Source organism: Brachyistius frenatus, unplaced genomic scaffold (assembly GCF_029030835.1).
Source record: "Brachyistius frenatus isolate BFR_SWC_R1_liver_20210118 unplaced genomic scaffold, ASM2903083v1 Contig_75, whole genome shotgun sequence".
NCBI classification, from domain to species: Eukaryota; Metazoa; Chordata; class Actinopteri; family Embiotocidae; genus Brachyistius; species Brachyistius frenatus.
Window position 1 is genome coordinate 1,585,840 of NW_027210674.1, and position 15,873 is coordinate 1,601,712.

A 15,873-nucleotide genomic window follows, 5' to 3' on the forward strand; every position below is an offset into this window, starting at 1 on the left:
AATGTGTTTTCACACGTACGTCGTCGGACCTCGAGAGGGGGATGGACTGCGTGAACCTGGCAACCCCTCCCCGGACCGTTGCGGGATGAGCAAAGCGGCTAATGGCTGACTGGGAGGTTTTGGACCAGCTAACGTTTCGCCGCTGGTAAAAATTGAAAGGACGTTTTTTTCTGTGTGTGTCCGGTGTTAACCTGTGTTTTGTGTTGAACATGTTTTCACGAGTCTGACGAGTCGGTGCTTTTATTTTGTATTTTCATACGGCGATATGCTGAGTTGATGGTCCGCCCTCGCTGAGTGTTAGCCAGGTAAAGGCTACCGGTGTTGTGGCCTCGGTCACCCCGTGTGTTTGCCGTTGCGGGGCCGGTGTTGTGGCCTCGGTCACCCCGTGTGTTTGCCGTTGCCGGGCCGGTGTTGTGGTCTCGGTCACCCCGTGTGTTTGCCGTTGCCGGGCCGGTGTTGTGGCCTCGGTCACCCCGTGTGTTTGCCGTTGCTGGGCCGGTGTTGTGGTCTCGGTCACCCCGTGTGTTTGCCGTTGCGGGCCGGTGTTGTGGTCTCGGTCACCCCGTGTGTTTGCCGTTGCTGGGCCGGTGTTGTGGTCTCGGTTGCGGGCTCCACTGAACCGGGGCTACCGTCGGCTAGCTGAGCCGCTGTTCCTGCTTCACATTCATTGGATCAGCTGCCGGTAAACGCAGTTTATCGAAAGTGTCTCGGCTGACAAATTGTTCCTTATTGTCACTTATTTAGCTGAAATTTCCAACGTTGACCAATGTGAGGTTCGTGGAGCTAAAGAGCTCAACCCAGGGCTGAGACCTGGATGTTGTCCCTCACCGTGTGTGTGTGTCAATATCTGAATTCATTCAGTTCAACAAATACAACCGCGTGTTGTGTGTTTTAGTCATTATCTGGAAAACTAACCAAAGTGTGTGTGTGTGTGTGTTTTAACATGTACAGGTGTCCGACGAGCTGCCTTTCTGTTTAGCACTGCTGCTGTGATCCAGATGACACACTTCCCTTAGTACACTGATAAATAGTACACTAAAATAGTACACTAATAAATAGTACACTAAAATAGTACACTAATAAATAATGCTCTTCCATGTCGGGACGCTGACTTGTGTAGTGCAGGAATTTTGACAGGATTGTGCTGTTACAGGAAATAACCTCAGCTTGTCAAAAATATCTGCAGCTTTCAATATTCTACCCAGAAGTGAAGGTGTTTTTGTGTCCTCTACTGTAGTGAAAAACAGAAACACTTTGGTGTGGTGTTCAGGAACAGCTGTGGCTTCTTTCAGACCTCTTAATTTGAAAATCTTTACCATCAGAAGTCCCGCCCCTTCCTCTACGTATCCAGACTACCAGACTATTTAGTACGCCAGAAAAATGTTTGGTATGTCCCGATAGCATGTTAAACGTAGGATGCCAAAAGTACCAGGATGTTCTACGATGTCGTATTTTGCAGTCTGGCTGTTCTGACCCACAATCCTTTGCGTCACAACAACTGAACCTCTGAGACAGTTGGTGGCGCTGTTGCTCCGGCCACGAAAGGAAGAAGAAGAGTCATTAAAAGGAAGCCTACTCGTTTCAAATCGCATCCTTTTTATTTTTACTACAAACGTCGCGTTACGGATCGCGACGGATACGACCAAGTGATACTGTTTAAGGGGAGCTGCAGTACGGACTAAAAGGAAAAGGAAACAGTATGCAGTTTAATGTCTTTTTTGGACTGTTTTGAGGGCATCATCCTGGTACTTGTAGTGTACTGCATGTTTCTGTACTTCACAGTGTGAACGCACTTCTGCATTCAAAATAGTGAGTGTTTGTGCTCAAGTACAACATCTGGATCACAGCACACGTGTTACATCGAGCTCAACATGTGATGATTCCCGAATGTTCGTAGAAAGTTGTGATGCTTTTAACCAACATCACTGTGTGTGTCTGACATTGACGAGTGACGACCTCGTCTGCCCCGGCAGGTTCAGATGTGGGCATCTCCATCGCTGAGCCGTTCCTGAAGCTGCGTCGGGAACACAGAGGACCCACGGTGCCGAGCGGTGAGGGTTTGGCAGCTGCTCCTCGCCATGTCCAAGAGCAAGAGCTCCGAGTCGGTGAAGGTGGTGGTCCGGTGTCGCCCCATGAACGAGAAAGAGCGGGCTGCCAAGTTTGAAAGGATGGTCTCCGTTGATGTCAAATTGGGCCAAATTAGCGTGAGGAACCCTCGGGACGCTTCGTGCAGCGAACTCCCCAAAATCTTCACTTTTGATTCAGTGTACGACTGGAACTCAAAACAATTAGACCTGTACGATGAAACCTTCAGGCCCCTGGTTGATTCGGTCCTCCTCGGGTTCAACGGGACTATTTTTGCTTACGGCCAGACGGGGACAGGGAAGACGTACACGATGGAGGGAGTGAGAAATGATCCGGAGAGGAGAGGGGTGATCCCCAATTCCTTTGAGCACATCTTCACCAACATTTCACGCTCCCAGAATCAGCAGTACCTGGTGAGAGCATCATATCTAGAGATTTACCAGGAGGAGATCAGAGACTTGCTCTCTAAGGACCAGTTACATCGTCTGGAGCTGCGGGAGCGACCCGACACGGGCGTGTACGTCAAAGACCTTTCGTCGTTCGTCACCAAGAGCGTGCGGGAGATCGAGCACGTCATGAACGTGGGCAACCAGAACCGTTCGGTGGGCTCCACTAACATGAACGAGCACAGCTCGCGCTCTCACGCCATCTTCGTTATCACGGTGGAGTGCAGCGAGCTGGGCGTGGACGGCGAGAACCATATACGAGTTGGAAAACTGAACCTGGTAGATTTAGCGGGCAGTGAAAGGCAGACTAAAACTGGTGCTCAGGGGGAGAGGCTTAAAGAAGCCACGAAGATCAATCTGTCTCTTTCTGCTCTGGGGAACGTCATATCAGCTCTGGTGGACGGCCGGAGCAGCCACATCCCCTACCGAGATTCAAAACTCACCCGCCTGCTGCAGGACTCCCTGGGGGGCAACGCCCGCACCGTCATGGTGGCTAACATCGGCCCGGCGTCTTACAACGTGGAGGAGACCCTGACAACGCTGCGCTACTCCAACAGGGCCAAGAACATTAAGAATAAACCGCGTGTCAACGAGGACCCCAAGGACGCCCTGCTCAGGGAGTTCCAGGAGGAGATCGCCAGACTGAAGGAGCAGCTGCAGAAACGCTCGGGAAAGAAGAAAAGAAGGAGGCAGAGGAGGAAGGCAGGGGAAGGGAGCGATGGAGAGGACCTGGAGGACGGCGAGACGGAGGACGACGACGACGATGGGGACGACAAAGGGGATGACAAAGGCGACTACTGGCGAGAGCAGCAGGAGAAGCTGGAGAGAGAGAGGAAGGCCATCATGGAGGACCACAGTCTGGTGGCCGAGGAGAAAGTCCGTCTGCTGAAGGAGAAGGAGAGGAAAATGGAAGACTTGAGGAAAGAGAGGGAGGCCGGAGAGATGCTGACAGCCAAAGTTAAAGTAAGCTGATTTCATTGTCCAAGAATGAAACATTTGAACAATTTAGCTCAAACTTTTGAATATATGTTATTATTTCCTTCAGCAAAAACAGACACTCCGCCCATAAGAACACAAACACAAGCTAGTGTAGCTTCTCCGATTAAATACTTTGACTTTTCACCATGCATTGGAGTCATTTCCTCTCATGTGACATGAAGGGTTTTTTTGTCATCCTCAATTTTCCTCCAGGCGATGGAGAGTAAGCTCCTCGTGGGAGGGAAGAACATCGTGGATCACACCAATGAGCAGCAGAAAATGCTGGAGATGAGGAGGCAGGAAATCGCCGAGCAGGTATAACAAACAAACTCTCTAAATTAAGTATTTGATGCTCGTCTGCTTTCAATGATTCAGTGTCAATAATTCTGTGTTGTTCAGTAATTTGCCAAAAAAAACACAGAATCTCTGTTCTTGGTCTTATGTAAACGGAAACCTTATTATAATGAGCATTATTTTGCAACGATTTGACAAAAAACTGTCAGATAAATCACGAATGATACGATTTTTAAAAAAATGTTTTTCAATGCAAGAATTTAAAAAAGCAAAGTTTTGAGAGCAAATTTCTCTCACTGCCGCCAAAAATGAAGTTTCTAAGTAGAAATATATGAAGTGAGAATAAAATGATTTGGATTGCAAACAAATTCTCTCGGAACAGTTTTGTTGTTGTGGTCACAGACTTGAGGAGTTTTCTTATGTCACAAACTCTTTTGCTTGTGATTTGAGTTGGATGTGATGGTGGGACCTCCGCTGATGGATGAGACAGGGGTTCCTATTGGTGGGTTTGACACACACCTCGCTTCCTCCCACCAACAGGAGAGCACTGTGTATTGAGCTACATGGAGGTCATTATATTGCTGTTTTTAAATGCGGCAGCATGACTTTCACTTTGTATTATATTTCACATCGTCAACGCTGTCGGTGTTAATGTGCTGCTGTTAGGAAACATTTGTGCCGGTGGGAAACAAGCGACACCTGCAGCTGAAAGGATCTGCGCCACTCGCGGCAAACTAGTTGTAACCTTGTCTCAACCTCGGAGACGGTACGTGCCGGTGGAAATACGAGCAGCATATTGTAGCCGCTGAAGGGATCGACGTGGCGACGGCATTGACGGAGTGAAATATAACCAAAGTGAAAGTCCTGCTGCCACAAATAAAAGGATTCCAATAGAAAAGAGCAAAGAAAGTATACTGACCTCCATGTAGCTCAATGAGCTCAACACACGGCCCTCTGCTGGCGGTGAGAGGAGGCGAGGTGTGTTACATACAGTCTGTGTGGTCCACAGCTGTGCTGGGGATCCAACAAACCCATGAAGGTTCCTGTACAATGTCAACATGTGTCGTAACCAAAGAAGTCTGATTGGAGTCCAAATGATTTTATTCTCACTTCATATATTTTTACTTACAAACTTTATATTTTTTTCATGCAGTGCCAGATATTTAACACAAAACTACAACGTAAATGCAGTAAAAAAAAAAAAGATCCAAAGAGTTCAGCAGCTGTCTGTGGTGCTTCTTCAGTCCATTGAATCTCAGAGGACCGAGGACCCTTACAGGAACATTTCTGTCTAGTTCTTTCAAAGAATCCTTTTTTTGGTTGTCATGTGTGTTTGTGTATGTGTATGTGTCATGCACTGTGGGATGTTAGAGCGATATCTGTAGATTCTTATTCGCCTTCTTCGTCTCTACATTGACGCTCCTTTTAGCTTCTATAAATCCCGTCAGAGCAAAATTGCTGCAGCTGCTCTTTTTCACCCGGACGCTGCAGGTGTCTGGGACAGAATGCATCATGAAAAACTCCTGCAGCTCGTCCCGCCGGGACTCCTCTTGGGATTTAGTTGATATATGTTTTATTCCAGTCCTGGATATGTCCCAGGTTGAATAATCTTGCAATCAGTACAACTGGTCTGAGATCAGTTGTGTTGTTTGTGCACCAACATGACAGCAATCTGGAGTTATCTTAATAATAGTCTATACTCGGCCTGTCACAATTATTACATAATTGCCTGATTGTGGCTATTATAGCTGACCGCAGTTATTTTGCACAATTATAATCATTCACTTGTCTGTTTAAAAACAGGTTTGACAGGAGCTCTTTTAATGACACCATCTTGTTGCTTGTTCTGTCATGCTTGAATAGCACGTCAGTGGCTCCAACTGTCATCTTGTGGTGTACAATCCTCTATCTGTGACGAGTTCAAAGATATGATCAAAGTTTAAATATACATCCATGAAGAGGCTATAAACACTTATTCTTCCATCTTAGGCCTCTAAATCGGGAAGAATAGGTTCGATTATGCACACTATGCTCTTATTTTCCACATTCAGTGTAAATATTGGAAAATTAAAGTGTCTAAAAATAATGTATATGCATTGACATCTATGCTCTGGAAGACATCAGCACAGCGGAGAACGAGTGTAAATGCAGCTTCAGTTAAAGGTCAGCGTGACCTTGACTGGAGACACATGCGGCAACTTATGATAAGCAGTAATGTCTTCCTACACTGAACTGCAATTTGTCTGAACTTTACCATCTGCTGGATAAAAGATAATTTTGAAGAATCTGAATACATCAGTCCCAGTTTAAAGCTTCTAATATTCAACTGACTGCGTTTCATTGAACATTATTGACGTTCAAATCATTCATTTAGTTGTTAAAAGCCAAACACCACAGCCAGTAAATGTCTCTTCTTCATAAGATGCAATATTAAACTATGATGAGTCTCGTACTATAATAGTGGCATGAAACGAAGAGGGAAAACATCCATTCAATCATTAATTGCAATTCTTTGTATGACAACTAATCGTCAACTAAAGTGTCCTGAAGTTGGCAGCTCTACTCTGCACCTGGCTTGATTAAAAGCATTAAAAAAAAACATGATCAACTTTTTCACATTTGCTTTGACAGTTACCGTCTTTTATTAGTGACTAAAGTAGCTGCAAGAGTGGATTGAACAGCAAGTCACTGCCGAAGCTTTGCTCTGCTCGGCTGCTGCAGCTTCCCGTCGCTTGTGTGTCCTGACTCATCAGATTTCTGATCAGCCGTTATCACGCATCATTTACGATCCAGGGCATCGTTTTTGACCATTTAGTACATTCCTGTCCCACATCATGACGGCCCCGCTCTCAGTCAGCGACCTCTGTGTGACCTCATTAGATGCAGCTGTGTGCTTTCAAGTTGCGAGTACGTACAAACATTTGTGTGCGCCTCCAGAAACGGCGGGAGCGAGAGATGCAGCAGCAGATGGAGTGTCGTGATGAAGAGACCCTGGAGCTGAAGGAGACCTACAGCTCTCTGCAGCAGGAGGTCGACATCAAAACCAAGAAGCTGAAAAAGGTAGCGACCGCCGCTGTCGACGACGTCTGTCCTTCCTGTTTTAGAAAAGTCACAGCGGTTCTCTTCGTCTCCTCTGAATGGATTCACGAATTCCAAAACTAATTTGTAGAATAGTGTCACATTGATGGAACAAAAAAAAGGTGGAACTCAGTTGTGAAGGCAAAGTGCTGAGTCATGTCTTAGTTTGTCTTTAAATAAGGCACGTTCATTAGTCAGGTTGAGTCCTGTTCACCTGTCGAGGTTAATACGTTTAAGGATTATCTTAAATGTGGATAATCCAGGAACAAGTGACTCTATTAGGTCAGAGAAGTGAAGGCAGAGGGTTCCAGTCCCGGCCTCTAAATCATGTATAGTTTGTATAATTCATGTCTTGTAGAGGACATAATTACTTGGTACATGAAATGGATACTTGACCGAAGATAACTTATATATAAGATATATATATATATGCTCTTTTACATTTCAAAATGTCACTGTAACAGGTGGCTAACTGATATAATTAGGTTGCATACTCACCTTTTTCTGCCGCTCAGATGTTAGTGTCAGTGTGCAAAGAACAAGAGTTTATGGTTTGGGACGCAGCGTACGGAAGTACGAGCCACGACACGAGTCCATTCTGAAAGGAACCATGACATCGCTTCACTGAGCGATCAATTCATACATTCTGTGTACATGACAATATGCTGCTGGCATTACGTGCCAATGATCATATATATAAAAAGGTCTGATGTTCAGTACTTGGAGCTGTCAGGTAATAAAATGTCTCATTCATAAGTGGGTCAGGTATTTTAAGTCAGGGAAGGAAACATCATCGGCTTTGTTGTTCTCGTCATGTCGTCAGTTATGCCTCCTGACAGGCGGGTGTCTAAACCAAATTCTCAGGTAGAATATTCCAGAGTCCCTTCTGTCATGACAACCCCGGTTTCCTATTTCTGTCTCTGTCCTCCAGCTGTTTGCCAAGTTGCAGGCAGTGAAGGCAGAAATCCACGACATCCAGGAGGCCCACATCAACGATCGGCAGGAGCTGGAACAGACTCAGAACGAGCTCACCAGGGACCTCAAACTCAAGTACGCAGCCCACGTATCACTGATCAATACCATGTCGATCACCACCCCCGTGGGTGGGGGTGTGTGTGTGTGTGTGTGTGTGTGTGGGGGGGGGGGGGTGAGACATATTCTGGACAGATCTCTGACTCACGCTGGAGCTACGAAGCTTTGTGCCCTCTTCATTTGTGAACTGAGTCACGGATGCATAACACGTACACACTTGATTTCACGTGTTCTGATGATGCTTGAGTATTGCAGAGAGAATGAGAAAATGGTTTTGAGTTGAAATGTTGCTTTCTGAGAGTCTCAGTTTCTCCAAAATGTATTTCTGTGTAACTATTAATTCATGTGAAGAAATGAGGCAAGTGGTTTGTAAACCAGTGGACGTCCTGCTCTGATAACTCAGCAGCGCGGGAGTGTGAGCTGATGGTGTGTTTTCTGTCTGATTTGACCTCGTCTGCCCTGCTGTCCTCTGATTGTGCGTTTTGTCTTTCAGGCATCTGATCATCGAAAACTTCATTCCCTCAGAGGAGAAGAACAAAATAGTCCACCGGGCTTTCTTCGACGACGAGGACGAGTCCTGGAAAATGAAGCCCATCACGCGTCTCGAGGAGTAAGTGAGAGAATATTCAGACCTTTGCTTGGAGAGGCTTCATTTCCCTGAAGAGCTGGCGTAGTCAATGAAATATTGGCATGTTGACAGGGAATATCAGGACATTTTATTTGCATGTTTAAATTTGAGTTGCCGTTTATCAAAATGTAATATTTTCCATGTATGTCGCTATAACGTTAGTGAGCCAGTGTGTATGTTTGGTAGCGTTAGTGCTCACTGGCAGAAAGTGAAAATGTAGTTTTTCAGGTTGTGAGCTAAATACCGTCATTGTTAGATACATTATTTTCCTCTGCAGCCAGAATTCAGACACAGATTTCATTTCTGTCAATATCAGCGCTAACAGAGGGACTTTTAACAGAAATGTGGCTGTTTATTGTTTGCTCAGCATAACGCAGCCTGTTTTTCAGTTCAGTATAGGTCATTGAATTTCAGCTTTTTAGTCTTTGAAAGTCAGGGAATTTGTTTTTTGACTTAGTGTGGGAACGTTGCGTTGCTATCGTGTTTACAGGTGGAGTGATTTTCAGCCCTTGTTGCCCTGCTGTTTGTTCTGCAGCTCCAATTCCTTCAGAAAATATCCTGCCTTGATTTCCTCCTTGTTAGGACACAGTGGGTGCAGCGTTGTAGGTGTGGCTTCGACGGGTATCAACAAAGTTCAGCAGATTGGGTTGAAGTGACCTTATTAAATAGTTTTCATGTTCTGCAATTGAGTTATTTGTGATTTTATATTAAATTAAGCTAAAATTACAAATAATTTACTGCATGTCGTTTTTGTAAAAGCAGTTTTAAAAATGTCATACACAGGACGTGGCAGAATTTTATACGCACGTTTCACAAAAACATTTCAAAAGAAGAAAGTCTGACATTACGTCTCACTTTCAGCAACTGGATTTAAAATGACTCAGATGGGTGAAACCATCTGTGGAGAATGAGGAACACGGTTGGTGTGCAACCTAATCAAGTCCGAATCCTCTCCATTCACTGATCTCATTCGGTTTAGCTTTCTTCATTTGTATGTAATTTTCCAGTTAGAAATAACTGCGACTCATTGGCCCACTTTTTTTTTTTTTTTTTTGCACGATCCATCAAATGTGGATCTCAAGATATGCAATAAAGGCGGGATATTTTACAGTTTATGGTCCACACTGACATCAGCGCGGTGAAACAGTAAACTGGGAATCTGATCATTAGAAATAACGATAAAAAAAACAACAATTTAGAGTTTCCCCCAATCATCTGTTTCTGTTCAAATACATTGTCATACATGTAAGATTTGGTCTTTTCCACCAAAAGATGAGGAGATATAAAATGTCCCATAAGAGATTCATCAGAAGGAGAGTTTGTTGCATGTTTCCATGTAGGAAGCAGTTATGTGAAGGAGGAGGACGAAGAGATTCGTCCAGTGTACGAACGTCCCAACGTACAGGTGTCGTTTTAGCCACATGATGATCACAACCACTCAGAGACGTGCACAGATTTTAGATTTGATCAGATCAGTTCTCTCTGTCAGCCAATAGAAGTTAAGTATCAGAGTAAGTAACAGAACAAAAGGTTCTTTTTTTGATGTTTTTTTTGCCTCTCGGGTCAGACGAGCATGAAATGGTGGTTATACGTTGACAGTTTGTGATGCACTGTGTCGCTGTCTGTGTCTGCCTCAGTGACCACCAGATGATGAGTCGGCCTCTCTCTGCGGTCGGCTACAGCCGGCCTCTCAGCCACCACGCTCACGTCGCCATGATGATGAGGCCTGACATGAGATACAAAGTAAGCTGCACTTCTTCCTCTCACATTTTCTACATACATATTCAAACCAAACACTGAATGGTCCTTTGACATAAACATGATTGTGTATTTTTGAATCCTCCTCCTCCTGTTTGACTGACAACTCCGCAAAGGTTGAGCTCACATGTCTTCGCTGGTGACACTTAACACAGAACCCAACATTGCGAGGCAGCCTTAACAGTACAGGTGTCAGGGAATTAATTACAGTGAATGATTCGAATCTAGATAGTCACAGTGATTTTGAAACATAATTCCTGACCATTTGTACGTGATTGTGATGGATGAGACGCAGGGTAAGAAACCCGCTCCCTGACGGTGTTTCCTGCTTCTACCGTGACCTCGTTCCAACAAAATGACATGTATCAAACTGAAACTATCAAATGTGAACTTAATCATCCATTTTCTAAATTTGATCTCACTTTCAAACATCTTAAAATACATTTCTTGAGACTCAAAATTTCTGTTATTTGCATTGCTAGGCAACATCTATGTGAACCGTAGACTGGATATAAAAGTGTTTGTAGCTTCTGGGTCTGAAAAGTGTCTTCAGCTGCAATACCAGCGAGTGCCACTAGAGGTCGGCTCCAAAAAGCCTCCGGCTCCATAGACTCCCATTCAACTTCTCTCATCAAATCCAAAGTGAATAAAATGTGTCCATCAGTTATCTCGGTGTTGTTAGCTAAAGTCACTCCTTCTTATTAGTTTTCTGGAGGTCCATCTGAAAATAATCCCTCATTCATTAGAAAAGAAGATTCAAGAAGACCTGGTTTTGGGGGCGTGTCTGTTTGATTGACAGGCCTGCGGTGCAGTCAGGTTACAGCTATCGGTGGGCGGGACGTAGTATCGTCAGGTTTCCAATCAGATCGGTCAGATCCACCGCTGGCTCCTCCCCCAGCTCGTCCAAATATGGTCACTTCCTGCTCCAAACCGCTCCGAACTAGTAAAGATGGTGACGGACAGAATCTGAACTGGAGGATTCATAAACCAACGGTGACCTCACTGCTGGCAGCCACTTGATCTGAACAGGAAAAGGGTTCAAAGGAAGTCGAAATTTGCACTGATTGCTGTCAGTCTGAAGAACAGGGATGTGTTCGGCTACGTGCTAACGTTATTTAGCTCCTGTTTTAGAGGACTCGCTGATTTGGAATACAAGATTCTCTCTCAATACAAAACATGTTGTCGGTGGTGGTTACACAAATAACGGTAATTTGAAGCTCTGTAGCTGAGGCTTATTCTTAAAATAGACTGTGTTCTCTTTGTCTGACCGATCTGCTCTGTGCAGTTTGACACAGTTTCTGCTCGGCTTCAGTAAAAAAATAGACTCGCCGTGTATTTTTAGCCGCTTCTGGGAGGCTGCTGACACGCACCAGCGCTTCCGGTGAAATCTTGTCCGGGATGGCGGGATGGTGCTCGGTTCCATCCAGAGCTGTAACACATAAAATGTTCCCGAATGGACTCGTTAGTCTCTTGATGAGTGTTCTTCTGTTCTGTTCCTCAGGCTGAAAACATCCTGATGCTGGATATGGACCTGCCAGCCCGGACCACCAAAGAGTACCAGGAGCCGGTCATCGCCCCGAAGGTGGCAGCGGCGTTGGAGGACGCTCTTCGGGACGAGGACGAGATCCAGGTCGACGCCTCGGGGTTCCACGGCAGCCGGGGAGCAACTCCACCTGCCAGCGCCAGCAGCAGCCTCAAGAAACCAAAGTCTGGGTAAGACCACCCGTAGCTCTCCTTCCTCCGTGGGCACCGCGACTTCTGTTCATTTTGAAGTGGCACGCTCCGAACATTCGGTCAGGAGACAAATACATCGTGGAAAACGTTTTACTGTCATTCCCACAATCTGTTCTCTGTCTCTCAGTCGCCCGAGGACAGGCAAGAAGTTGAGCACCCCGACCTCCCCATTCAGCCCCGCCAGTCCAGCATCCCCTCTTTACCCACAATCCCGCGGCCTGGTGCCCAAGTGACGGCTCCTCCCACTACTATCACGACCATCAACCGCTCTTGTGCACCTTCGGGACTCCGCTCGGAGAAGATGGGTTTTTGGTTTTTGTCCGGACTACAGAATCTTTTGATAAAACTTTCAAGACTAATGCTGCTTTCTAGGTTTTAACTGTAACCACACCACTGTTAACTGCCCCCCCTCCCCTCTCTCCTGAGTACACCACCACCACAGCAGCCACGCATGAAGCCTCATGTCACACCACACTGCTGTTACCTTCCCATACATTGAGCTGAATGTCAGTAATGTCTCATATCGACATCACAATGTTCTTAATGTACAGAAAAAAGTGAAGGTGGGCTGAATCCCCCCCCCCCACACACACACACACACACCCCCTCTGATGGACTGCAGTACCCTCAATGCACTTCATATCTTCCCAGGTGTGTGTTGGGTGTCCTGTTGGTGTTGTGGGGCTGACGTACAGACACCTGGACCAGACAGACCCTGCTGCACCTGTCACTCACAGGCTGTGTGTGTGTGTGTGTGTGTGTGTGTGTGTGTGTGTGTGTGTGTGTGTGTGTGTGTGTGTGTGTGTGTGTGTGTGTGTGTGTGTGTGTGTGTGTGTGTGCGTGTGTCTTCTTTGCATCGCTGCCTAAATACTGAACTTTTCTGTGAAACTGCGCTGACTTCTACCGCCGTTCGACCGGAGCTTTAACTTTGTTTTTCTATCTTAAAGGAGCAGTTCAACATTTTGGGAATTACACTTACGTGCTTTGTCACAGAGAGAAGATGAACACAACTGTTATGACTGTGTGCTAAATATGAAGCTGGAGGCGACTGGCTTCATCTTAGGTGGTCGTCGTGGTGATGAGAACAGCACCTGGCAAAGAAAAACAACATGTTTTTCCATTTCATGTACAGATAGAGCAGCTGTTTGTGTTTTTTAAGGCAGGCTTCCTGTCTGTATGTTAAGCTAAGCTAAGCTACTTCCTGGCTTCTTATTCAGCACACCAATTTTAAAGTAACAAATGGGGAACTCGTCCTTTATCACTGTATGATTGTAAATGTACAGGCCTCACTGCAGTACTGGCCTTGCTGTAAGCAGTAGATGCTGTTCTTCCCGGAGGGGGGGGGTAACGAGACGGAGGTGGGGAACGACGAGAGAGCTCGACGCACTCACAAACACCTACCGTGGACACATTCTAGACCGGGTCGCTTGAAAACGTCCCGTCCTGGGATGGTCCTCAGGTTCATCAGGGTTCCAAGGTGCCTTAACAACCTGCAGCCTCCATCTGACGTGAGCTCCTCTCAGCCAGCGTCTTCTCACCACCTCACCTTTTCAGTCCTTCACTCCGGCATCAGGGAATATTCTGGTCCTGACATTCCTGTCAGAATTGGGGGGGTGCACTCATTAGACGAAGAGGCAGAGCGTTCATCTAACGCCCCTCCCCCTCCCCCCAAGGTATTCTGGGTAAGGACCACTGCGAAGGAACGCAGACAAAGCGCCACGCAGTCCCTTTCTAATGTGTAACTTTTGGCTGATTGGTCAAACAGAGCACGAAACGGTGGCCACAACACTTGAACGGATCGGACGTCTCCACGTGGATGATGGGCAGTTATAAGCTCCCCTCGAGCTGCAGACCGAGTCCTCTCACACGGGACGTGTGCTGTAAATGGAGTCTGTGAGCCATCCAGCCCTCCTCACAGCGAGCTCTCTTGCCGTTTGACCCACGCCTGCATACCTTGCGTATTTAGAAATGTAAAAATAAATATAGACTTGTTGATAGGCAATCCTCAGTCACTTTCGCAGATGTATAAAAACTGTCAAAAATGGCTTTCCGTATTGAAAAAAAAATCTAAATTATTATTACAATCTTAAATTTTTTTATATACAGATGTAGATATACTTTTTTATTCTTTTTTTTTTTCTTTGAAATAGATTGCTGTTTTATTTTTTGAGCGCTGTAATTTAATGTTGTCTTTTTTGCATCATACATGTAGTATGTGTCTTCTTTTGTACTCGGCGAGGTACAGGCTTTTTTCACTTTAGGCTCCGAGTCCTCAACAAGGACGATGAAAGCGGGACGTGTAGAGAGACTGATTGATGTCACGGTTGCATTATTTACACATTAGCTGTACATTGAACAAAATAAACACAAACATAATCTTATGACCTGATATTGTAGCTAACATTGCAATGCTGTATACCTGTCGCATGATTTTAGCACGCTTGAGTAACATGTTTGGTTGTGAGAGTATTCATCAGTCATAGGAATTTGATGAGCAAAAATGTGAATGTTTTAATTTTACTGAATTCTTTTCACATCACCACTGGATCCAAACTACAACACTTATGTGACCAACGTTCATGTGCTGGTATCGTTTTATAGCCAAATGAGGATTCTGCTGGTGCACTTCTGTCTGTGACTGGCTGTCTTTTACCTGTGTAGTTTCTTTTCATTAATAAAGACAATTCAATGGGAACACGATGGTATGTCCCGTTTGTTTATTCACTTTGGATTTGACGAGAGAAGTTGAACGGGAGTCTATGGAGCCGGAGGTAAAATGTGTTACATATATTCTCCTTTTATAATCAACGGTCCTGACTCGGATTAGGAAAACCTAATTGTGTGACTCCCCTTACAATGTTAGACCTTTCTGTTTGATCAGGAAACAGCTGTAATGTCGCTGCTGAAAGCCACTAGACTCCATTAATAAAACAGTCATTTTAACGTAGAACACGATAGTTGAGGCTGGTGGCTTTGAACAGAGCGATATTACGGCTGTTTCTGGTGAAACAAAAAAGGTCCATATCTGCTAGGATTCTCTCCATAATGTTGAAGGTCACTGAGAATAACAACCTGAACCTTTCAATGGAAAAAAAAAAGCACTTTTAGCGAAAGCAGTTTTGACTGGTTGTTTAGCAAGTTAATTAGTAAGTGTATAAGGAACAGTTTACAATGTACAGTGTAACAGTTGCCTAAAACAATAAGTATTATGATTAGTACCTATTTAGGTATCTGTTACTGTCTGGAAAAAATATGTTGCAGTCACTGGAAAAAATGTGACAGAAGAAGAATTTTCAAGATATCAAATTAAAATGATACTATAGTATGAAATGTTTGATATTTTGGAACACATAGTATAGTGGGACATTTTGATGATATTTTGGATAACCTACTATAGCATGATATTTTTATTATATTATACATATACACAAATTCAGCTCGGTCCACCTGCTCCAGCGACCCACTCAGCTCCACCAGGCCTCAGCCTCCAAAAAAGGTCCAAGCAGTCCGGCCGGTTCTGGGACAATCCAGTGCTCTGTTACTTGAAAAATACATGAAACTTTCTTTCCTAGAGCAACTAAATCCAGAAACTGATTTCTACTTTTGAATAGTTCCTCTTCCAGTCACTCTCACTCCTCCTCAGTTCTCCTCCATGTTTCTTGTTTGTTGGTTGCTCCACCTCCTGCTCACAGGTGCGCTTGATTCATCACTTCCTTGTCAGGGTGGTAAAAGGCTCTTCCCTACTTTTTGTTTCTTTTCCCCCCGTCTCTGCTGCAGTATAACATTTTGATGATATTTTGGACCACATACTAAAATGTGACATTTTGATGATATTTTGGA

General features: G+C 45.0%; 1 protein-coding gene across 2 annotated transcripts; it reads left to right on the top strand.

Annotated features, from left to right (window-relative positions):
• Positions 1-38: 38 nt before the first annotated feature.
• Positions 39-14,727, top strand: kif3b (kinesin family member 3B). Of its 2 annotated transcripts, none has more exons than XM_069708406.1 (9): positions 39-145; positions 1,974-3,494; positions 3,723-3,824; positions 6,741-6,863; positions 7,813-7,931; positions 8,407-8,523; positions 10,179-10,284; positions 11,801-12,012; positions 12,161-14,727. In XM_069708406.1, the coding sequence occupies exons 2-9, from the start codon at positions 2,079-2,081 to the stop codon at positions 12,264-12,266; spliced, it is 2,301 nt and encodes a 766-aa protein (XP_069564507.1). In that variant the 5' UTR covers positions 39-145; positions 1,974-2,078; the 3' UTR covers positions 12,267-14,727. The 2 variants fall into 2 exon arrangements, with proteins under 2 accessions (XP_069564507.1, XP_069564508.1); XM_069708407.1 differs by lacking the exon at positions 39-145 and adding an exon at positions 204-305.
• Positions 14,728-15,873: the final 1,146 nt, after the last annotated feature.

Excerpts from the sequence above, each read along its gene's own strand:
- kif3b (XM_069708406.1), top strand. The coding sequence starts at position 2,079 with ATGTCCAAGAGCAAGAGCTCCGAGTCGGTGAAGGTGGTGGTCCGGTGT. Across the intron at positions 3,495-3,722 it reads TGCTGACAGCCAAAGTTAAA|GCGATGGAGAGTAAGCTCCT; the intron begins GTAAGCTGATTT and ends ATTTTCCTCCAG. Across the intron at positions 12,013-12,160 it reads CTCAAGAAACCAAAGTCTGG|TCGCCCGAGGACAGGCAAGA; the intron begins GTAAGACCACCC and ends TCTGTCTCTCAG.